Source organism: Paroedura picta, chromosome 1 (assembly GCF_049243985.1).
Source record: "Paroedura picta isolate Pp20150507F chromosome 1, Ppicta_v3.0, whole genome shotgun sequence".
In the NCBI taxonomy this organism is placed as follows: Eukaryota; Metazoa; Chordata; class Lepidosauria; order Squamata; family Gekkonidae; genus Paroedura; species Paroedura picta.
The window spans coordinates 136,696,625-136,721,748 of record NC_135369.1 but is presented as its reverse complement, the minus strand read 5'-3'; the positions used below and the strand labels follow the sequence as shown (position 1 = coordinate 136,721,748).

Genomic DNA, 25,124 nt, shown 5'->3' with positions numbered 1-25,124 from the left:
TCAGAAGTTCAAGAGCTTCAGTATTATTGGCTGATACATGCCCTCGCTTGAATGTTCTCAGATTCCTAGTTCAGATACGAATACATCAAAACTGTTTAGATGAATGTTCCCACACACAAGTATGGTAAGTTTGCCATCAAACAGTTGGTATATACTATTTGCTCTCTGCTAGATGAGTCTCTGCTGCAGCCTGCTCCTTTCTGTGTCCTACGGATACCAACCTCTACATGGACCTGGGGACATCCACAATTTCATCTCCAGTGGAGAAAACTGATGTTCTGCAGGGTGTACTCTATGGCATTGTGCCCCATTGAGGTCCCTGTTCTCCTAAAGCTCCACCCGATCTCCAGGAAATTCCCAACCCTAACCCTGTCTCCCACTGGTGGCGAGGGGGACCTGGTAACCCATAGTGCCAGCCAGAGCTCTTTAATCTTAGCATGACATGTACTGGGATACCAGTATGGCACTGCAGGAGGCACCACTCCACTTCAAGCCTGACTCGTCATGCCATGGTGCCTCCAGCATTTGCTTAGTACCACTGCTGTTTTTATGAACTGAAACTTAAAAATGGACTTGAGTTGAACATGAAACTGATCTACTTACCTATCACATTTGTAGCCCATTCTTCTTTCAAAGAACTCAGGGTGGGCATACAATTTTCTCCTTTCCCTCACTTTATGCTCATAACAACCTTCTAAGTTAGGTTATCTTGAGAGATAGTGATTGGCCTCCAGCAGTCGTCCAATGAACTTCAAAGATAATTGAACCCAGATCTGCCATATTCTAGTCCATTCCTGTGACTACTATTGACTACTACTCATTGGCTCTCTTGGGACAAGGAGTTCCCTGACTTATCATCCACAAAAATATCTATGCACAAGAATATTGATGATATCACACAAGGATGCTGGGATTTGATTCCAGAAATCAAAACAGAGCATGGATAAGAAAAACTCAAGTCATTTTAGGGCCTTCTGTGTCAAAGACAGCAAACTTCCTAAACAACTCCAGCAAACCAATGGTGACTTTGATGTCCTGTTGTACAAGAGCCCCTATAAGACCCATTTTTGTTTCTTTTTTATGTTGTCATTGCAGTCCATCTCTGTTCATGTGGGTGGCTTTCACGGATGTATCATTTTTAATGCACTCCTTACACCTTTTATATGCAACTGGGAAAGATACATTTAAAATGAGTTCCTTTGAAAGAAAAAAATTCTGGCTTGAGGAAGGGTGGTGAAAATAAGGACTCATTTCTCACAGGAGAAAAACTGTATCCAAACTGGGATAATCAAAATGAAGACTTTTTGGTATTTTCACAATTATCTTTTCCTCTTAGCAGAAGAAGCAGATGTATCCCCATAGGAGCCGGAGATGCTCCCAAAGGGCAGTCCCATTTGCAGTAGGGAATGTTCTGAAAGACCCAGCAGGTGATGCCAAACCTCATCCATGCAGGATATGTTCCCAATATCCCCTCTCTCTTTCAAAGCTTGGCTCAGTGCAATCTCCCTGGGTGGCATGTGCCAAGCCACTATGTTCAGCCCTTCAGCCCTAATCAGGAATAATTTAATTATAGCTGCCTACAGGCAGAATCACCACTTAAGAAAAGCAGTTTTTGCTAGAGAATCCACCTTTAAACAGATAGCACCATAACCCATGAGGCTTAATACACAAACAAGTGCATATTTCTGCATGGGAAAGAGTGATATGGTCATGTGTGCATTCCTTCCATTTTGAAGGAACAGTACTTAGGAAGCCAACATTCCCTTATCAAGAAACTCAGCATGTTAAGCAGTTGTGTTTATTTTATTCCCTCCTCTGCAATTTCAAGTTTGCATTAAAATGTGCCGACGTGTAAACCATACCTTTAAGCTTTCACATTGCTTGTGAGCTTTTCCCTCAAAAAAAGAATTTAAGGGTTTGGGCATGTCTAGGGAGATTTGTTTATTTATTGGAGAGCATTTCTCATGACACATTGCAGATCTCCCTTAATTTTAAGATAGGCCCATTATGCACGGGGGGGGGGGATAGCGCACATTTGGGGTGGAATGGCGGCGACTAAAATCACCGATAACACACGGAGCTGGCTGCAACCGGCCGCAGATTTGGTGCATGCCGCCGAAAAAGCCACATTAGCGAAATGAAGAAAGCGCAGCTTCCGAGTGACCAGGGCGCAACCAGAAGCGGTGCCGGGGTCGCCGCGTGCATGATCGGTTACTTTGGGTTTTGCCGCCATTGCGTCCCGTCCCGTGCATAAGCGGTTTGCTTTGCTTCTTCCCCCTCCGCGTTTTCCATGTGACCCGAAATCGCCGTTTCGGCGACCGTGCATAATGGGCCATAGGGGTGCAATTCCATAACTGGAATAATAGGATTGAGAGGTACGACTTATTTCAAAGGGACAGACAAATAACGAAGGAGGGAGGAGTAGCACTATGTGTTAAGAATATAAATACTTATGAGGAAATATGTGTCTGAGCATGAGAATTCAGCTGAGAGTCTTTAGGAAAGGAATAGGAAATAATAGTGGCATTATGGTGGGTTCTGCTAGGCCAGGTAGAAGACTTGGATGAGATGCTCCTAGACCAGATTTCAAAGTTCTCAGAGAGACAAGACCTAGTAGTCATGGGAGATTTAAATTACCCAGATATCTGTTGGAAGCAGCTCTGCTAAAAATTAAAAGTCCAATAAATGCTTGACTTGTCTTGCTGACAACTTCATTTCCCAGAAAGTGGAAGGGGCAACCAGGGGGTCTGCTGTTTTAGACTTCACGAATTGGGAAGAACTGGTTGATGCGGTAAAAGTTATGGGCACACTTGGTAGTAGTGACCATAAGGTTTTGGACTTTATGATCTTGGGGAAGAGAAAAGCTGTATGTAGTTACACAAATAGGCTGGACTTCAGGAGAGCAGATTTTAACAAACTTAATTATGTTGGGTAGAATTCCATGGTCAGAAAAACTTAAGGAGATAGAAGTCCAAAAAGGTTGGGAGTTTCTCAAAAGTAAAATACTGAAGGCACAATCGCAGACTATTCCCTTGAGCAGGAAAACTGGGATGAACCTAAAGAAGCCAGAGTGGCTCCATAAGCAGCTTTCAAAAGAACTGAGTAATAAAAAAAACTCATTTAAGAAATGGAAGGAGGACCTTATAACCGAGGAGGAGTATAAACAACCAATGCTTGTAGGAAGAGTGTTAGAAAAGCTAAAGCTCAGTATGAGATTAGCAAGCTAGCAAGAAATGCTAAAAACAACAACAACAAAGGATTCTTTCAAAGTAAGAAAGAATAGGGATATGTTAAGAGCATTGTGGGGACAAGAAAGTGACATTATAACAGGGGACGAAGAGAGGGCTGAACTGCTCAATTACTACTTCTCAGTCTTCTCTTGTGAGGGGAATCATGCTCAGTGTGGCAAAATGATTTCATGTGATGAGGGATGGGAATTGTGGGTTAGGATCAATGTAGGGGTAGTCCATAAATACCTAGTTTCTTTAAATGAAACTAAATCCTCTGGGCCAGAAGAATTGCATCCAAGGGTATTAAAAGAACTTGCAGATGGAATTTCTGAGCCTCTGTCCCTTATTTCTGACAATTCTTGGAGAACAGGTAAAGTGCCAGAAGATTGGAGGCGAGCAATTGTTGTCCCCATCTTCAGGAAGGGGAAAAAGGAGGATCCGGATAACTACTTACTTGTCAGCTTGACATCTATAGCTGGCAAAAATTTAGAACAAATCATCAGACAGTTGGCCCTTGAGCAGCTAGAGTGGATAGCTGTAATTACTAAGAGTCACCATGGCTTTCTTAAGAACAAGTAATGTCAGACTAACCTGAAAAAGTTAATACCTTGCTAGATCAGGGGAATGCTGTGGACATAGTTTACCTTGATTTCAGTAAGGCTTTTGATATGATTCCACAAGATATTCTTATTGACAAGTTGGTAAAATGCAGTATGGATCCTATTACTGTTAGATGGATCAAGAACTGGTTGATAGATCACATCCAAAGGGTGCTTGTAAATAGTTCATCATCTTGGAGAGGAGTAACGAGCGGAGTGCCTCGGATCTGTCCTGAGCCCTATGTTTTTCAATATATTTTTAAATGATTTGGATGAATGAATAGATGGGGTACTTATTTTATTTATTTATTTATTATATTTATATACTGCCCTCCCAGAGGGCTCAGGCCAGTTTACAGAAAACAGAGAAGGATACAATTTACACATGGTAACAGTAGCAGCAGTAATATTATAACAATAATAACTTAACAAGATCATAACAATAACACCATAAAATAGAAATTGTGAGAGCCTCAGCTCAACTCTTACTGGACCCTGTGGGCAACCGATTAGTGTTGGTCGTAGAGGGGGGGAGCTTGAGGGCCAACTGGAAGCAATGGTTTGGTTGACCTCAACCAAATGCCTGGCGGAGGAGCTCCCTTTTGCAGGCCCTGTGGAACTGTTTAGGTTCTGTCAGGGCCCTGATCTCCTCTGGGAGCTTGTTCCACCAGGTGGGGGCCGGAATGGAGAAAGCTCTGGCCCTGGTTGAGGTCAAGCGGGCCTCCTTGGGGCCAGGGACCACCAGGAGGTTGGATGTAGTAGAGCACAAGGCTCTCTGAGGAGTGTAGGTGGAGAGGCGGTCCCTCAGGTATACTGGACCCAGACCGTGTAAGGCCTTAAAGGTGATAACCAACACCTTAAGCCTGTTTGCAGACGATACTAAACTGGGAGTGGTAGCAAACACATCAGAAGACAGAATCAGAATATAAGATGATCTTGACAGACTAGAAAACTGGGCTAAAATGAACAAAATGAATTTCAATAGTGACAAATGTAAAGTTCTTCCTTTATGTTTTTTGGCTGACATTCCCCACAATACTTTACAGAGCCGGTGGCCTATCTATATATATATAAATTGCTTGATAAGAGTATAAGGAATCAACCACTGAAGAAAAATTGTGAAAACGGAGTATATCTAGAAACCGTTTTGGTTGGTCCTTAAAAAATTATTGATATATAAAATTTATTGTACCAATTGCTTTGGAAAGGTTCTGTTTTTCTCTGTTTATGTTTTGAACCTTTCTTCCTTTCTCGTATTGTAATTTTCTAGACTATGAGCATAGAATGTTTGCCAGTCAAACCCAGAAAAAGCAAAGACCTTGAGAAGCTGGTCAGGCAGAAGAACACAGCCTTATTAGATGGCCAACTTTCTGGTTCTCTTTCAAAACAAGATGTTCCTGTGACATTTCACAGTTCCTAGAGAGATGTGATTCACTAACCCCCACAAGCCCAAAGTGTCCTGTGTATCCAGCACAAATGATAAAACTTGCTTTTCCTTGGGGCAGTGAATCACTAACCCCCGCTCACAACCTATGGCTATTTTTCATCTAAATAATGAGATAATTTATCTTTTATGGGTTGAGCAGAGAGCACTTACTCAGCTCCTCCATTCCAGGAGAAGATTTTTAGCAAGTGTTTCTAAATGAGTTGAAGAGAATTTGAAGTGAAGGGGTTGAGGCAATCCCTTTCAAAAGGTACATGAGGACAACTTTTGTACTGATGACATTCTTGGAAGAATGTGGATTCTACCAATGTTTTGTCTGGGAATCCTCATAGAAGTAAAGACAAACTTTTAAAACTAATGAAGATTTCATTCAAAAGAAGAAGAAATATGAAACTAAATAAAATGTTTGTGAAGAATTCCCATTAACCATACATTTAACTCAAATGCTATGGGGTTGCAATGTCTTTAACTCTGGCTGTGTCATACTCAGCTCCTTGTTATTTTCACACACCAAGCTGCTCCCCTCACAGCATGGACACCTCTATGTTTTTAAGCCATCTTGGAAACAGTTGTTCTTGTGTCTTCACACATGCACACTTCATATTTTGCTCAGCCTCAAAGCTCAAGTATTAGTATTTGAGAGTAGTTAATTTGCCAGGATAGACCAAAATACGCAACAGCCTTGAAAATTAAGTGTTTGAGAAAGCCATTTGATTGCAGCAAGTACATGTTAACATAAAGATCCACAAGCCATTTTTTTGCTTACTTGAAACATATAAAGAATGATTCGTGGTGTTTAATTTACTCAGGGTGGTGGAGGCTAAACTTTGCTTGTACCTAATTTCTGAAAGTTAAGCTCGATTTTTGAAAGTTAAGCTTGATTATGGATACAGACTGTATCCTCTCACTGAGGAGATGGCTCCTTGATTGGTGGATCCTTTCTCTACAGGTTGCCTCACACAAAAATGGATGAAAAATCTAAACTTAACTCTGGCCTGTCCTCCTCTTTCTTGCTGACTAAACAAACCTTGATGCTGCAATTTATGCTTGATCTTGATCTATTTTGCTTCTTCACAACTTTACTCTGGATAAAATCATTGATTTCTAAAAAGAGACTTTCTTGGGTTCAAGTTCAGATGAGTTAAACCAGGCTATGGACATTCTGTGGGTTTCTTCCTCATTACTTTATTCAGAAAAAGTTCTGAGGTAGAGTTCTGGCTTATATCTAGCCAAATCAGACCTTACATATATGTAGCAATCCAACTAAAGTTAAATGTGACCAAGTCCTGTCAAAATTGCAGGAGTACTTGATGTAGCCAGAACTTATTCCACTGAATGTGCAGAAATATTATGCATGTTGTCTTGCAAGTAAGTCCCACTAAATTCAGTAAGACTTATTCTAAAATCCATAAGTCTAGCTCCCTCTCACACAGAATTGACGGTATGGCCTCCAGCTGAATGGTGGGGTTAATAGAATGCCATTGTTGTTTGTATTTTTGTAAAATCGGGATTGTGGAGCTTTTATTGTAATTTTAATGTTTTACTGTAAACCGCCGTGAGACCTGTTGGCTAGCGGCAGTATATAAATAAATAAATAAATAAATAAATAAAATAACTCTGCCAAAGATTGTGGCCTGAGACATAACTAACTGGAGCCATATTGTCCTACTGTAGAGAACTGTTGCGATGGATGGGAAGTGGGATTGAAAGAGACTTGACTCCCATCACTCAAGAATCAGCTAGTTTTTAGAGAAGCTTTAATATCCCAAGAGTGCGTGTGGACTGCTTCTGCAATTTCTGCACACTGCCTTCTTAGTGAAATAAATGGCAGAACTCCCACTTGCTTCATGAACAGCAAGGCAGAATGGCAATGTTGGCTGGTTGCTATGAAAAGAGCAGTGGTAGGTCTGTTATTTCATGGTGCTGAAAAAAATTACTAGGTTGCATCTACCCAGTTGCAGTAGCAAAACTGTTACATTCTTGTTAGCAAAGATCCTACATGCCAAGAATGTCTGTGGCCAGAAGTTTTAAAAATTGATGTTTTCTTAGCTATTGAGGCCATTTTTTTTTTTAAAAACCTACTTTTAAAGAATATACAATAGTTTCATTGCTAGGAGACAGGCTACGTGAAGGAGTAAGAGATATGGTACGGCTGGGACTCCTTCTAGCCTCTGTCCCATCCCAAGAGCCATTGGTGGTGGGGTAAAGAAGACTTTCATAGAATCATAGGATCATAAAGTTGGAAGGGGCCATACAGGCCATCTAGTCCAACCCCATGCTCAACGCAGGATCAGTCCAAGTGTGTATCCAACCTTTGCTTGAAGACTGCCAGTGAGGGGGAGGTCACCACCTCCTTAGGCAGCCTATTCCTCTCTCTAACATTCGTGTTGTGCAAGATGAGGTCCATAAAGAATAAGATAATAATCCTGCAAGATTTTCCTCCAGGATAGGATATGGATCTGGCTTGCTTAACGGAGACCTGGATGAGGGAAAGTGAGACAGTCGCCTTAGGTCAACCTACCCCACCCGGGTTTTCAGTCTTTCACTGATCCCGGGCAAGAGAGTGATAGAGGTGGAAATGCTGGTCCGAGAATCTTTTTCATTCTGGGCACTTGCTGTCCCAAAGATCCCAGGAATTGTACATGTCATCCTTGTGTGCGGCACAGTGGAGAATCTGGCCATATGCTGGGTGTACTGACTGAAGAATGCACCAGCAGATGTCCTGCCAAGCTTCCTGAAATTGGTAGATGGGTGAGCTATGCAGTTCCCCAGATTACTAATTCTGGGCAACTTCAAATGACTTCTCACAGAGTTTGGTGTCAACCATGGTAACAAAAGGACTCACCCAAATTGTTGCTGGCCCCACACATCAAACAGGCCACACCCTGAATTTGATCTTTGGGATGGGCAGAAATGTCACCCTGGTCCATTCAGCTACGGTGCCATGGCCATGCCACTATACCCTGAAGGTTCAGATTGAAATATTGTCCCCTCCTTGTATATGCAGAGAGCAGATTTATGCTCACCCAAAGATAATTGTGGATCTGATTGGTTTCCATAATGCTTTGTGGGATCTGAAACCCACCGGAAACTCAGTTGATGAGCTGGCAGAGGATTGGCATGCCCAATTCTCTGAAGTCAATGATGAGATTGTTCCTAACTGCCCTCTCATCTGCTGGCCAAAGCCAGTTCCTTGGTATACAGTAAGCTTGTGCATGAAGGGCCCTATTCGGCCACTTCACCTTCGGCACCCATGGAAGGCAATGGTGCCATAGACTATAATGGGAATGTCGGCAAAGAGAGTCGTCTCCATTGGATATAATGGAGGGATGGGGCACCCTCTTTGGGAGCCCCTAGACATGGACCCCTTGAACCAATCATTTTGATGCAGAATGTGATCAGGTTTGATGCAGAATGTGAGCTAGAGGCCCCTCAGCCATCTCAGAGTCCTATTTGAACCACTGGATCTAGGCAGGTTGACGCTGCTGCTATTAATAGATATGACAGAGGCATTTGACATGGTTGACCACCAACTATTGGCCACCATCTAGCTGAGATTAGAAATGACTGAAGCCCTTTCTCCAAAATCTGGCACAGAGGTTGGCAGTTAGGGAGAGAATGTCCCAATGTGGGGGAGGAATCCTTTTCCCAATGCTGTTTGACATCTATATGTGCCCCCTCTCCCAGCTGATCCAGGTTTTCAGGTTGGGGTGTCATCAGTATATGGATATACTCAGCTTTTTCCATTAATGGACAACCATTTGTCAACACCCCTAGACAATCTGGTCAGCTGTCTAGAGACCATGGTGGATTGGCTTGGACGGAGTCAGCTGAACTTGAATCCAGCTGGGCTGTAATGTAGAGAGATGGGCAATACAGTTCTCAGTGCTTGAAGGGTGCAATTAATACCAGCACCTACAGTCAAGAACTTGGGCATGATTTTGGACACCTCCTTGTTGATGGAGGCTCCAATCACAAAGATGGACCATCTATGCCAGGTGTAGCAGCTTGCTCCCTTTCTCTCAGAGCATGACCTAGTCAAAGTGATCCATGCAACAGTCACAACTAGACTAGACTTCTGTAACTTGCTCTACACAGGGCTGCCCTTGAGATTGCTTCAGAAACTTCAACTGCTTCAAATGCAGCCACACGAGTCCTGACAGGACTCAGTGGAAAGCACACATAATACCAGTTCTTGCTTAGCTGCATTGGCTCCAGATTGGAGACCAAACTAGGTTCAAGGTGCTGGTAACCTTTAAAGCCCTAAACAGTCTTGGACCAGCATACCTGCAGGACCTCCTTTTCCCTTATCTCCCAAGAGCGTTACAATCCTCAGATCGGGATCTGCTCAGGGTCCCTGGCTTGAGAAAGGTGAAACTTGCCTCGACCAGGGCCAGGGCCAGGGCCAGGGCCAGGGCCAGGGCCTTTATCTGCCCTGGCCCTAGCCTGGTGGAATGAGCTCCCAGGGGAGATCAGGGCCCTCAATCAATTCTGCAGAGCCTGCAAGACAGATTTGTTCCATTGGGTCAAAGGTCAAGGCCCACAATAACATCCACCAGATTAGTTGTCCTCATCTTTAGTAGGAGAAGGAGAAGATTGGCTCCCTTCTGCTCGCTTGCCTGGGTATTTTAGAGGGGTTGACTGTGTAACAGGCTAATGGCAGCTTGCCTTCCTTCATCTTTCTACATCAACAACTCACAACACTTTTTGCCTCTTCGGGTTTGATTGCTTCTTGCAGTTTTGTGACAATAAACCATCCAAAGAGTTAAGTTTCTCCCCAAGAATATGGGACATTTCTTTTAGCAGTCTGAAGGCATGTGTTCTCTGTTCAGATTATTAAATACTAGGAAAGCTTTTTTTCTTTTGGCATAACTTTAAGATTAGAATATTGAGCCAGTTTAGGCACTAATATGTTCACATTGCTTTTTGTGATTGAATTCATATTATGTATCTGCATTAACAAATGCAGACAACTAGCCTTTTTCTAAAGCTACATGCCTAAAGGACAAAAGAAGAAAGGCATGTAACAAAAACACTGGCTATTTGGGACTACATTCAGAAATTGATATCTACAAATAATTTTATTATTCTGTGTATAATCCAATGCCAGTTAAATCGCCAACAATATGTGGCTGCAGTCTTTGTAGATGTTTTCCATGCACAGTATGATTGGATGTTATCCTCAGCACATTCAGCACACATTGGCTTCAACAGACTTAGAAGGATGTAACTCCATTTAGGATTGTACTGCTGTTAACTAAAAGGACAGCTCCTTTTTCTTTTGGCAAGGTTTTTCCATCTGATTAGCATAACTAAATTTTGGTCATTGATACAAACTACATTGGCCTCAAGGATCAATGCAGTCTTGTATATAATCCTTCAAAGTGTATGCAGACCACCAGAAACATATTTTCAGAACAGCAGATATAACCAAGCTATTGGAATTTTTTGCACAGGACCCTCATTCTTGTTGGTCTAGAACAGTGGTTCTCAACTTTGGGGTTGCGACCCCATTTGGGGTCACTTGGCCCCGTCCCCGGGGTCACCAGGTTGCTGGCCACCATGGCGGCTGAGGCAGGCAGAGGTGGCGGGGCCATTGCACAGGACACCTCTACGCCACCTCGATTGTTCTGCACCTGCATGCTCATGCATGCTCACACCCACGCATGGGCACACCACCCGTGCGTGGGCGTGCATGCCGCCTACGTGCACACCGCTGCCAAAGTTGGGGCCATGGCACCAGTAAGGTTGAGAACCGCTGGTCTAGAACCTCTAAAAAAGTTTGCATGCAACACTAGGTGCTGCTGTTATGGAAATCATTAAAGGCAATATTGTTTATGAAGAGTTCTGCTTAAGAAACACTATGCATTTAAAAAATCTATCATCACAGGAACTATTCTCATCTGTTGGATAAATTCAAGACCTCCAATCTTGTCAGTCTACATAAATTATCCATCAAATCTGAGCTACTCACCTACATAGCAGAGAATGACACACACAACTCATGCCTGGTCTAGGTCTGATGTTTGTGATGGTTTCCCATCAAACAGCATGAAATTGTAGGAGACTCAGAACTCTAATATGACAGTAATGTATTGAGTCAGCAGAATAGAAATCTCCAGTCCCTTAGACAATACTAACATTTTATATGCCAACTAGGTTCAAAGCCTGTTCGTGAGAACGGGCTTTGAAAGCCCCCCCACCCCCGCCATAGCTGCCCAGCAGACACATAGAGATGGCATTGCCCCTGAGTGCGGCGTTTCTGGGCCCAGTGGGAAGGCCTGCTTCCCTCCCCCTCCCTCCCGACACCGGAGCGGCCTTCCCCTCGAGCCTAGAAGCACACCCAGGGTCTAGGCCCAAGGGGGCCTCCTTCTTTACTCATGGTGTCCTTCCGCTTCCCCGTCGCTTTCTTGCCTGTCCTGGTGAGGGCCTAGAAGCCTTTCTGGCCTGTCCTGGCAAGGGCCTAGATTGTGCCCTCACCCGATTGGCTAGAACTGCTGTCTGTCCTGGTAAGGGGCCCCAGACACTCTCCATCCACTTACCTCTTAGCGAAATATGAAGATGGAAAGATAAAGGATGAGGATGAATACTGAGTGATAAATCAAATCCATGATTTTGATTTCTGACTAACTTCTTACTGTAATATTGTTATTTGGTGTAATATTAGCCTGACATAGCTATCCTTTTCTGCATATCTTCACTATAGAATTCTTTCACAGATGAATGTGAGCATATGTGAACCAATCAAAGTCAATTTCAACAAGCATTCCATTTCCAGAAACATTCCAATCGAAGCAATTCATGAAAAAAGGTGGCCACCGAATGGCTATTGGTCTCCAATTTAATTTCCCTGGCCAATCCTCAAACTTCTAACCCAGGGGTAGTCAAACTGCGGCCCTCCAGATGTCCATGGACTACAATTCCCATGAGCCCCTGCCAGCAAATGCTGTCAGGGTCTCATGGGAATTGTAGTCCATGGACATCTGGAGGGCCGCAGTTTGACTACCTCTGTTCTAACCAGTGATGTCACAGCTAATGGTGTCAAACAGGCATTTTTTACCTAGGACCACTGCTCTTCTTGTATATTCCTGTGCTAGTTCTGGATGTTCTCTTTCTTCCCCTAAGATACCTCATCCTCTGAGGCAGGCCCCAGACAGCTCACAGCTTCAATTTCTTTCTTGCCATTTCACATGTAGCATACAGTGCTTCAGTCCATAAACACATAGTTCAGGAAACAAAAGCAGCAACCAAAAGAAAAGGGCCCCTTTTAACAGAAGAGTAATAACTAAGATGTAAATATTGACTCTGAAAACGGAGTGTACTTGGTGACATTTCAGTATGATTATCTCCACATTAATTCAGCTAGCACTATTTCTCCCAAAGCAGGCTTTTCCTGGTTCTGAGGTAAATATTGGTACTTGTATCTTTAAGCAGCAATGTAAGAAATGAAATAGAAAAACTCATTGTCGTGAAATGGTCTCCATGGGGAATGTTTGAGGATGTTGTGCCTTTAGTTGTGATTGTTTGTACATCATAGTTTTAAGGAATTGCTGAAGGAGTAGAGTTCAGTACTGACATTACTTGTGCTCTGAGGTTATGCATTACAGCTTGCTGGACATTATTTTACTGCTATCTGCTCTAGCAGTCTCCGTGTTTTAAAATATCTGAAAAGTTTAGAAATACCTGTGACATTTAGAGTAGATTGACACTGTCTTTTTCCAGAGCCTAGATTGCAGATGTAGTAAAATCAGAAGCAAATACTTACACAGTAAGCTTTCTGGTCAGGGATGGTACCTCATCTCTGTTGTGTGTATAGTGCCTGTTACACTGCTGGTATTAAATAAATGTTAAGTGATCAATGTTTCATCAACAATGTTCCCAATGATTCATTCCAATCATACATATGAACATTATCACTGCTATAATACGCTTGACATGCTACATTTATTTAATTGCAAATGGACATTTAAAAATGGTATCCTCCCAATAATGTTGAAGCATTTTTAGAGCCATAGAATCATAGATTCTATTGCCAGAGTTCATTTTATTTCATGTCTCCCCATTCAGGTACAAAAACGTCTTTCTGTGTATGCTGTATGTATGCATCCTATCTCATTCAGAATTGCATTTTCTGGGTTGCTGAACCTGGGCAAATTGCATTAATACATCTATATGACTTCCTATATATTTTATGCGATGTACTGAAAAGAACCTGCTTTCCAACAGCTAAACAGCTTTGTTTTGCTTTTCCTTGCTATTACAGTGCCTAGAAGCAGATTCATTGTAGGAAAGCTCATGCAGACAGAAAGATGAAGTCTAATAGAAAAGCAAAAATTTTAGAGCAATGGCCAAGCAGGAAAATAGTATGAGATTCACATATGAGAGTAATGTGAATGTAGCTGAAGAAGGTACAGTGTCCTTTCAGAATTCTAATTTTTCCATGGAGATGAATGTAGAAGGACATATAAGCAGCGGCACTACAAATCTTATAGGTGTTCTTCCTAGTTGCTTAACAGTACACACCTATGCAGAGTTAATCATTGAATGAAGCAAATTCAACTGGCTTAAAATGGAGTAACACTGCATAGGATTGCAGTTATAAATCTACCACGGGTCTCAACAGCCTCATAAATAACAAGACTGAAATTGGTTCCTACCTCTTATTGGCATCCTCATTTAAAAATAAACTTTATTATGTACTTCAGTTGCCTCTGATTTAATTTAAATTGTGGCATCTGTGTTTACAATAAAACCTTCAGGACCTTGGACAGCAAGTCAGAACCTGTTTGGAACAACAGTCATGAAGTATTAAAGCAATTCTAAATATAGAATTATATTTTGAATGATTTGAGAATGTAATAAATGAAATACATGAAATATTCATTGGTTCAAGCCAAGATCCATGAGACATAAAACTGTTATAATAAAGCCACATCAAAGCCACATGTGAGAATCCATCACCCCAAGTTTTCATGGATCAGTGGTTAATAATGTTTCCGGTTTGAAATGGTTCATGTGTTATGACAAGCCATAATTTGTCAATATCTGAACAGCCCATGGACATGTGCACTCCTTTTTCCTGCTTCCACTTCCTGCTCTTCACAGCTAACAAAAGACTTCTGCTCTGAAGGCAAATGATCATTTGTTGTTATGTCCAAATGACAAAACAGGACTTTCACATTGGACTGTTTGGATATATCAACTACTTTTGTTATTGTTCACCAGAGGTATGACAAATGGCAAACTTTTAAGACAGTCACAAGACCAGTTTAGCTCACCAAAACTCCTTGGATGCATCTATGGACTTTTTCCTAAGAAAAAGAGCCCCATGAATCAGCCTCCAATAGCTGGACATGAACAAGTTGATCTGTCCTAGCCTCAGTGCCCTTTATTTCCAGCAGGAACTATGGTGGAAGAGAGGACATAAAGGCACTTTGCATGTAGCCAATAATATATTAGCATTCCATATAAACACTGTCAACTCAGATTCAGAAACAAAAATTTGAGGACTTAACGACCTGCTAGAAGTAAAAATAAAAAGCCTAATAAAATCAAGATTATGAAATTTTATTTCCTACTCCAGTGATGGCTGACTTAAAACAAAAAAAACAGACTCTTCCCTTTGCTTTCTGTTTTCTTTGCTTTGGAATCCTCACTGTGTCTTCTATCCCTATCCATGGTTCCTCTTAATATTTGGGAAGCTGGCTGGGGAGTGGAGCGTGTCTGGCCCTGGACAGTGTCCGAGCTCAAATCCAGTCCAATCAGGGTGCGGCCAGCAAAGCCTGATTAGGCCAGCCCCTACATGCGCCACCCTGCCTCACTGCCCACTCACCTCTCCAGCAGCCTGCCTGCAGATGAGCCTGGCTGCCGCAGGCAGCACATCTCTGGCACCCCGCTGCTCCACCCGGCCAGTGGTGGTGGACAGCGGAAGGCTACAGCATAAACAGCGTGCCGGCCCAAAGCAGGGGCCATGGCCCTGAGGAGGCAGCACTGGCGGCGGCTGCAGCAAGGTGGCAGCACCAGCCCAGAACATCCGGTGCTTGCTGCTGCTAGAATGAGCCTACGGCGCCCACGAGCACCTCCGGTACCTGCTTGAGATGGGGCTCAAATCTAAAACAATTTTTTTTTTAAGTGAAGTCAATAAAAACAGCTGAGTAAAAATATGACAAGGCATAAAAGCATTCTAAAACAAACAGTTCCGCCACAGTGTTGTGCATCCAAGCAATATTAGATTTATAATGGTACATCTGAATTGAACATCATCACATCATCCATGCTATTTGTTCAAAAATATATACATGATCTGGTTCTGAGGCAACTGTCAAACAAATTGTACAAGTAAACTCATGTGATTGTGACTCATCAAACTGAACACAGTTTCTCAACTCCGTATCGTAGTCTGATACAGAACAGCACCCCAAGAAAGTACCAAGTAGACAGCTGACTCATTAAGATCCTCATATATAGCTAAACATGATTGTGTGGTGCATTTGACATTCTAAGTCACATGTTCTATCTGTCCAGTATTGATTAGACATTCCATGGACACATTTTCATGAGTAATTATGAAAATAATTCTCAGTGTTGTTCCATAGAAAGGATTGGCACAAGGAATCTTACAGAGACCGGAAAACCAACACACTGGGGTGGATCTCATAGAATAGATCCATCAATGCAAGGGGGATGATTTTCATTGATCCCTCTTTCCAGTTCCCCCTCATGATTTTCCTTTGAATTCCCCCTGTTCCCTGGCATTGGGACGCGATATTTGGGACTGCAGTGGGCAGGAGAGATAAGAAAGTTGTGCTCTGTGGAAGAAAATCCTACCATCCTTGGTAAATTTCAGCAAGATACAAATCAAACATCAGTAACAGAATAAACTAGGTAAACAATAGTTTGTCAGGGTTTCATGACACCAAAAATACATATCTCACTCTGGATCCTGGAAGGATCTCAGTCTGTAAATGAAAATTTATGGGTGCATTGTAAACAGCTCAAGGTCCACTCAAAATGTTTTGTTTGCAGTGTGAAAGATTGAGGATTAGCTTACCTCAGCGAATCTCTCTTCTACATTTATGCATGAATCACTGCTCTTGAATAGAAGGTGCCAAGCCCAAAGCATTAACTTGTGCAGGGATATAACAATACACCTCCTTTGAAGGGGAGATATTATGCTCAGTCGCTACACTGGGATTGATTCAGTGGAGCAATCACACTCAATGTAGAGACCCAACATAGTCTACCCATCATAAATTAGATGGAAAGGCCGGAGCTTTAGACCATTCCACTTCACAGTAGGCAGTATGCTGTCTGGTCTATGCTTTAGGCTGACATCAGATTGTAATGTCTTGTAATACACTACTGATTTTCTCACAGACCTATTGTGTGCCCTGCCCAACATAACAGTTTGAGAATTTCTGGGTTAGACGTAGGAGGCATTAGGATATTTGGTGAATAGGCAAAGTTTGCCCAGTCATAGACATGTGATATTGAGTGCAGCAAATAAATCTCCCAAGAAGTATATGGGCAAAAGGTTAAAAACCTTGCATTTATTCAATTAGAGTCTGGTTCACATTGAGGTTGCAACTGAAAGAAGAAGAGTTGGTTGTTAGACGCCTCTTTTCACTGCCCGAAGGAGTCCTAAAGGAGCTTACAGTTTTCCCTTCCACTCCCCACAATAGATATCCTGTGAGATAGGTGGGGCTAAGAGAGCTTTCAGAGAACTGCTATGGAAGAGCAGCTGTACAAGAACTGTGACAAGCCCATGGACCCCCAGCTGGCTGCATGGGGAAGAGTGGGGAATCAAACCCTGTTCTCCAGATCAGAGTCTGTTACTCTTTAATCACCACACCAAGGCTGGATAGCAGCAATGGGTTAAGCTCCTGTAGCACACAGCATTATACGGTTGTCACAATGCAATTCTGTTCTAACTACCACACCATGTTGTCACAAATGGCCAGCTTGCCCAGCATCATCTGTATGGGAGTACAAGGGTATTGTATCTACAGGTGAGCCCTGCAGAGACATGTGTCCCCATGGGCAATCATGTGGAGAGAGAGTGAGGGGGCAAAAAGAAAGAGAAATGAGGTGTCAGAGGGCAGAGGAATCTGATTCAAGGAGATAATGCCTATACACCCTGATGATGTAGCGTCCCCAGTGTCCAGGCATGCTGAATTGCTCATTCCAACTGGAGGTCTCTTGTTAATTACTTATTCAAAAATATGTCCCATAATAAGCAGTGAATGGATTACTTAAATGAAAGAGAACACCCTACATTAAGAAGGAACCTTTCATGTGCTGAATTGTAGACATGTTCAAAGAAAGTGAGACACATCAGGCAAATTCTATCAGGTTGCAGACCACAACAGAGATTAGTGTAGAACAGATTGGGTGCTAACAGTATGGCAATATGACTACTTTACACTTGGGCTGATGCAGAACCAGCCATTTATGGCTTTGGAATAAATGTGCAGATGTGCCATGAGCACATGGTATGAATGTTTCCCTGATGCTGATCACGTGTTGTGCCACAGTTAATTCAATCCTCATTGTAATCAGGGTATCATTGGGAGCATCATTGGGAGGTAAACTAAACAACTGCATTGCAGTGCATCCACTCCTACTCAGGATGGTCAAAAGCTGGAAATTGGATGCCTGTATAGACCGACTTCCCATTACATGGTATAGCTGCGAAGTGGCATCACTCACTGATTGCATATATTATATATGCAATGACAATATCCCCAAGCCTATTGGCCCCTGCTCAAATAATGTGAGCTGCATGTGCATTAGCACAAATATATATTGACTGACTTTTTTTTTTTACCACCCAGGAAAACAGCAAACAGAAGGAGAAAAGGGGCTACATCTGGAGAAAAAAAATGGGTTATAACTGTTTCTGGGTTTGAAGGACCCAGAAGGGGTAAATTTCGAATTTGATACTGTGAGCTCCCAGAAGGTCTCTTTGTGACAAGATGAATCATACCAACTTCACCACAGAAGCCAACATGGCCGTCAAATTCAAAACAGTGACAGAAAACATGCTGATCACCCTGACCCTATCCATAATCACCACATTAACAATGCTGCTGAACTCTTCTGTCATTTCAGCTATTTGTACCACGAAGAAACTCCACCAACCTGCCAACTACTTAATATGCTCACTGGCTGTTACAGACTTACTTGTTGCTGTTTTGGTCATGCCCTTGAGTATTACCTACATCGTAATGGAGACGTGGACTTTGGGCCATTTCCTCTGTGAAATTTGGCTGAGCATCGACATGACCTGCTGCACGTGCTCAATACTTCACCTTTGTGTCATTGCACTCGATAGGTACTGGGCAATCACAGATGCTATTGAATATGCCCGGAAAAGAACTGCAAAGAGAGCTGGCATTATGATCATTACTGTGTGGACGATCTCCATTTTCATTTCCATGCCTCCTTTGTTTTGGAGAAACCAGAGCAGTTATACCAATTCCACGGAGTGCCAGATCCAACACAACCATGTTATCTATACAATCTATTCCACCTTTGGTGCATTTTATATCCCTTTGACACTCATACTGATTCTCTATTACAGAATTTATCATGCTGCCAAGAGCCTTTACCAAAAACGGGGATCAAGCCGACACCTCAGCAGCAGGAGCACCGACAGCCAAAACTCTTTTGCGAGCTGCAAGCTCACACAGACATTCTGTGTGTCAGACTTCTCCACCTCTGATCCCACCACAGAATTTGACAGAATGAACGTTTCAGTAAGGACTCCGACCTCGGACAATGACCTTGATTTGGCTGAGGACCGTCAACAGATCTCCAGTGTACGGGAGCGAAAGGCTGCCCGCATTCTTGGGTTAATTTTAAGTGCATTCATTTTGTCCTGGTTGCCATTTTTCATTAAGGAGCTCATAGTGGGTGTTGGGCTTATTACCGTATCTGCAGAGCTGGCTCACTTTTTGACATGGCTTGGTTATGTGAATTCTCTTATAAATCCTCTGTTGTACACTAGTTTCAATGAAGATTTTAAACTTGCCTTTAAAAAGCTTGTTAAGTGTTGGTAACACTCCTAAAACAGCTGTGGAACCTGACAGTGTGATTTATTGGCCTTAAATATGAGGGAAAAAATCAACCTATCAACTCTTCTCATTTTCAAGGTGGAGGCATTAAAAGGTTTGGTTTTGCTTGTCTTTAACTTGTGTCTGTCCTACTGTTTTCTACCTCTTTGTAGCATGAGTACATGAGCTTCTGTGCCATGAATTTAAAATACATTTTATTACACAGGATCACTCTTTTTAAAAAAGAAAAAAGTGCATACAATGTACATTGTATTTCAGCAGCTTCTAACCAAGTATGGGTCACAACCCAACAATAATTTCCCCCCCCCAACCCTAGCTGATTCATAGGCAGCCATAATGCATTAAGGCATTATTTACAGGTGGAAGCTAGTGTATGTCTCCTGTATACTGATCCACCCACCCTTCTCCGTTGCCATTGCCTGGAATTTATTTCATCTAGAGCAGGTTGTCAGTATATGGGAGGTATATGCTGTTTCCCACCATAATACTGGCTTGTGCTGTGGCATATGCATGCCCCAGAATGGGCTTTAAAGCCAATCAGGAATAGGGAGGCAGTTTACTTTAGAGTAACCCATTGATCTCTGTTGTGACCTCCCCCAAACAGTCTCTGTTGGAGACCATTCCATATGGTTTTTGTCAAACGAAAGGTAGGCAGAGGTGCACACCGCACAATATGTTATGATTGCAGAAGTTATTTTGGTGTCATCTATACAAACAAATGTTGGCTAATTATTAAGACTTTAAAGTCCATGTCATTACTCTCAAATTATGACTGATGGCTTTTGGAATTATGGGGTGACATTTTTCATGCGGAATTATAGAATTGATATATACTACTCAATTACTGGTTTGGTGGTCCTCCTTCATTCTGAGATATGCTACTGGTGCTAATTGATTTTTACAGCTGTTTGCACATCTGTGCCAAAAGCTTCAGCAATTGCCATGTTAGCTGTAATGTTCAGCAGCAACACAGTCTTTGATCTCTCCTTCTCTGGCATTGCTCCCTCTTCCCCAACTGCTAATTAGTATCAGGCCTAAGGCTCTACATAATTAAAACTGAGATGATGTTGATTCTTTGCCAGATGACTTGCAATTGCCTGATTAAAACATCAGCTAAGCACAAAGCTACTTTTTTAGAAATGGTGAAGATGCATGTCTCTTGACAACTGGTGAAGATACATATTTCTTCCTGACTACTGTCAGGCTAACACAATGAATAAAAATAACCATTTCAAATGCTATTCATGTTCAATTAAAATTGTGCTACTAGCACATTTTATACAACCAGATTCCAAGTAATACTGTCATATATAATCCAGACAAAAAAAAAAGGATGCCAGTAGAGTTAAATGTGTTGCTGACTGTCTTTTTAAAGCTTGCACAATGTCTGACTTGGAACACAACAGGTGGAGTGGTCAGCTTGCGGACACAAGACTTGAGAGCTGGAATGGACTAGTATTAATGCAAAGCCTAAAAGAAGTACTATTTACAGTGAGACTCAAGGCAAACTAGTGAAGTTCATATGAGATTTCTCTGTACTTTGCCTGGATGTTCCTGCGGTTCCTGTTTGAGCCCCCTCCTCACTTCACAGGTTTGTATTGTTGTTAAGGTCACAACATGGCATAGGCCAGGGGTCCCTAACTTGAGTCTTGTGGGCCACATGAAGCTCTTTCTGTGTGGCTCTCCAACCTGCTTGTTTGCTGCTATCACCCTCAGAGTCCCTCCCCAGAGCTGTTTAGTCACTAAGCACAAACAACAGAGAAGCCCGTTTGCTGATGTATTTTCCCTTTATTTTTTACACTGTTTTCGGCCGAAAATCGGGCCCGTGAGGGGGGGGGGATTTTTTTTTCACTTGGGGGGAGCGTGGTGTAGTTGATTTTTGCAACTACACCAGTTTTATTTCCCAACATATTTCTTTGACAATCAGTTGTGATGCTTTTCAATTTATCCCAACTCAGACCAAGATTTTCTACTGACTTACACACCTTCAAGAATATGGGGCTTTTCGCACGCCTTCAAAATCGCACAATGGTTGCCAATTGAAAACGCTACTGATTTGCCATTATGCACAACGTCGTTGACAATCTGCCACACACCTGAAACCGATCCGCAAAAAGCGCTTCCTTGTAGCGCTTTCAGGGAAATCCCCAAAAGTGGATTCACCCTCCGGAAAGCGCTACACTCCTGCAACCAATCTGCAACACTAGCGGGAAAGTTCTGTGCGTTACCATTGTTGTGGTTTCTACAAAGTCCCTCCCCCTGGCTCTCTCCTCTGATCTTCACAAAATCACACAGACTGGGTAAGAATGTGTAGCTAAATAAAAGGATTACACAGTAAAATACTGTTCCAAAATGGATTGCATTAAAGTTAACATTTCTTCATTTACCTTTGAATGTTTACTTTTGATCTAAATAAGTAGGTTCATAATTTTGTTTCATTTTGGTTTAAGATGTTGCCCACGCTAATGCGGTCCCTATGTGCCAAAAGCTTGGGGACCCCTGATGTAGGCTTTGGATGGGTCATCTCTCATTCTCTGTGATAGCATGACATCTATTAAAGGTACCTCCAATAGGTATCTGTAATAGATATTGTGTAATTATGTTTAAGATGTCACTCCAAATTGCATTTGCCTTTTTAGCTGTGGGAAAGAGCTGGGGTTTTCTTTTCTGGCAATATTTCTACCTGGCTGCTGGAAAAAATTAAAAATTTCCAGAACAGAAGCATTGTCTGAAGCATGATGTGCAGGTTATGTATAACCTACCAAACATAGTTCTTGTGTTAGAAACTGATGTTCCTGAAACTCTAAACTATTATCTTTCCGCCAACATATAAAACATTTCCATGCCCACTTTAAATGATACAAATGGGAAAGCAGGCATTTTGTTTCCTCTCCAATGACTAACCTTGGTGTATAACATCTACAACAAATGCCTTTCCACCTTACTTTTTAGCTGGTGTTATATGGAATAAGAAATAAAGCCTGGGACCAAGGTTTACTTCAAGACAATAGGCATCAGGATATGATTCTTGTATTCCTTTTAAAGATAGTCAGGTGAATAGCCATGTTGGTCTGAAGCAGCAAAACAAACTGTGAGTCCAGTGGCACCTTTAAGACCAATGAAGTTTCATTCAAGGTATAAGCTTTCCTATGCAAATTGTCCTCATGAGCAGCAGGAACCACAGAGACAAGGGCTCAAAATTGAAAAGGAAAGCTGGGAATTCTGACCTTTTCAGTGGGCAATTCTGTATAAAAGTCAGTGGTGAGAGAGATTTGCCCTCTCCAGAAGTTGAATACCCCTTGGAGTGGGCACTGGAATAGGGTCTGTAGGCTTGAGGAGGCCTGTTTTGCCACACATGAAAGGTGCTATGGGACTCAAACTTTGTTCTTTTAGTTTCTATGTATAGTGAGCACTGCCAAATATTTTATTGGTAGCTGCTCCTGCTTGATCATAAAAAGTAGGGGGCAATAATTCTTATCTCCCTGCTACCAAATCTCTTGATTCTGCAGAATAAGTTACTGTTAAAGTTGCAAGAGGAGAACAGGCCAAATTGTATTCAGTCTGGATACAGACCTACTCCCAGTTCAGTGACAAATTCCCAACAGAAGGGGGGAATGTCCTGTCCCTTGAATAGAGGATGGCTGGGATGTACATTGCCTCCATGGCATGAAAAACTTCCATCTTCCATTTCCACATATTAAGCCAATGTTAAAGGGACAGGCCGCGGATCATCCGCCCCGGGGCCTGGGGAGTGTCTTTGCAAATTGAGGGGGGAGGAAAAACGCTAGCGCCCGCTGAATTTTTTTTCCGCGGGCTTTACTACTAGTTGCTTAATAAAATCAGAGTCCAGTAGCACCTTTAAGACCAACAAATATTCAGGGCATGAGCTTTCGAGTGCAAGCACTCTTTGTCAGACTATGATCTAGTGCTTGCACTCGAAAGCTCACGCTCTCAATAAATCTTTGTTGGTCTTATAGGTGCTACTGGACTCTGATTTTATTGTGCTACTTCATGGCTACCCATTTGAATCTATCCATATTGCTTAGTAATTCTAGAAGGGGCTGCCAACTTCATACTGGTCCCTTTAATATCCATTCCTTCTGCAGCAAATACCAAGTGATGTTATTTCCCTGCAGGTCATTTGCCCATTTCCTCACACTAAAACTCTGTTAAGGGGACTTGACATTTTCTTCCTGCCTGATTGGAGTTGCTACTAATCCTGTTGCAGCAAAGCAGTGGCAGTTTACAGTGCAAGCCTTTGCATTTTACTCGGAAGTAACTCCCACTTTATTCAATGAGGCTTACTCCCAGGAAAGTGGGCACAGGACTGCAGCTTTAAGGCTTACTCCCAGGAAAGTGGGCACAGGACTGCAGCTTTAAGGACTAAGAAGTTTGCATGAAATCAGAATCTGCTTTATGAGATGCATACAGGTCCTCACTTTAAAAACATCACTCTGCTTCCTCAACAAGTGCAATATTGTTTAACATCTTTATAAGCCCTCTGAACCAGCCGGGCCAGAGCTTGGGACTGGGTAGTCATCAGTATTCTGCTATCCAGCTCTATCTCTTGATGGAAAGCCACTCCGAATCCCCCACAGAAACATTTGCCAGTTGTTTGGAAGCAGTGGTGATCCAGTTCAGGCAAAGCCAGCTGAAACTCAACCCCTCTGTGAAGGAGGTCCTGTGGTTCAGGAATCACAAATCAGGAAGCGCACCTGCCCAGCCTGGATGGAATGCAATGGAGTGCACTGCACCAGGAATCTGGATCGGACTCTTAATGCCTCCCTTACTAGGGAGGCTCAGGTCACTAGAGGATCTCAGGCAGTGGTTTCTCATCTATGCCAAACAAGGCTACTAGCGCCTTATCTGACCCCAGAACACTTAGCCACAGTGATCGGCAGTCATCTTCAGATTGGATTTCTGTAATTCACAGCATGCAGTCTTCCTCTTGGCCTTGACCTATCCATTACAGCTGGTACAAAATGCAGCTGCTAGGTTCCGAGGCAGCTGCATTGGTTGCCAGTTGAATACTGAATCAGGTTCAGGGTGCTGGTATTAACCTTTAAGGCCATATGTGGTCTGGGCCCAGTGCACTTGAGGAACGTCTCTCTCCCTATGCCTCTCACAGGGCACTTTGCAGGTGCAAATGGATGGGTGATCCCTGGCCTGCAGGAAATTCACCTGGCCTCAACAAGGGCCAGGGCATTTTTGCCCCCCCCCCATGAGCTCCTGGAAAAGCTAAGGGCCCCGGTGATCACTTCCAGAGGGCCTGTAAGACAGAGCTCTTCCACCAGGCTTTGGGTTGTGGTCAGGCTGACAGTAGATCCCACCCCTCCTCTGGGGTATCCTATCTGTAACATCACCCCTGGTGACTTGGCAGACTTGGAGGTGGGGTGGGTTAGGAGTCTGGGGGTTATGAAGTTTTGTGGGTTTTCGGTATGGCTTTTATTGTTTTATTATGTTTTGTTGTTGTTAGCTGCTGTGAGACAACAGACCTGGGAGTGGTGGCCTACAAATATAATTAATAAATAATAAGAATAAATAATAACAGAAGAAATCTCATTGTCTCCTTAGTTCACATTTTCTGGAGCCAACTAAGAAACAGCAACTACTAGCATCAATGAGATAGCAATGAAAGCCAAAATACAAATAAGAGAAGCTAGCTAGAAGCAAAAGAGAAAAATACAATAACAGAACACCATAGAAAACTCCTACACTTTTTTAATAATTAAAGGACCTTAACAAGGCTGAGAAGATATGGAGCCCAATAACTAAC

At 42.6% G+C, this 25,124-nt stretch overlaps 1 protein-coding gene across 5 annotated transcripts in view; it reads left to right on the top strand.

Moving 5' to 3' along the window:
- HTR1E (5-hydroxytryptamine receptor 1E) overlaps positions 1 to 19,464 on the top strand; it is a 41,850-nt gene extending 22,386 nt beyond the window's left edge. For 3 of the 5 annotated variants that reach the window (XM_077305083.1, XM_077305064.1, XM_077305074.1), the window contains exon 2: positions 18,107 to 19,464. In XM_077305083.1, coding sequence (XP_077161198.1) covers positions 18,248 to 19,333 — 1,086 coding nt within the window. In that variant the 5' untranslated portion in view covers positions 18,107 to 18,247 and the 3' untranslated portion in view covers positions 19,334 to 19,464. Of the gene's footprint in view, positions 1 to 17,255; positions 17,282 to 17,323; positions 17,467 to 18,106 lie in introns of those variants that run through there. The other 2 variants (XM_077305098.1, XM_077305093.1) reach the window with 2 other exon arrangements.
- The last annotated feature ends 5,660 nt before the right edge of the window (positions 19,465 to 25,124 follow it).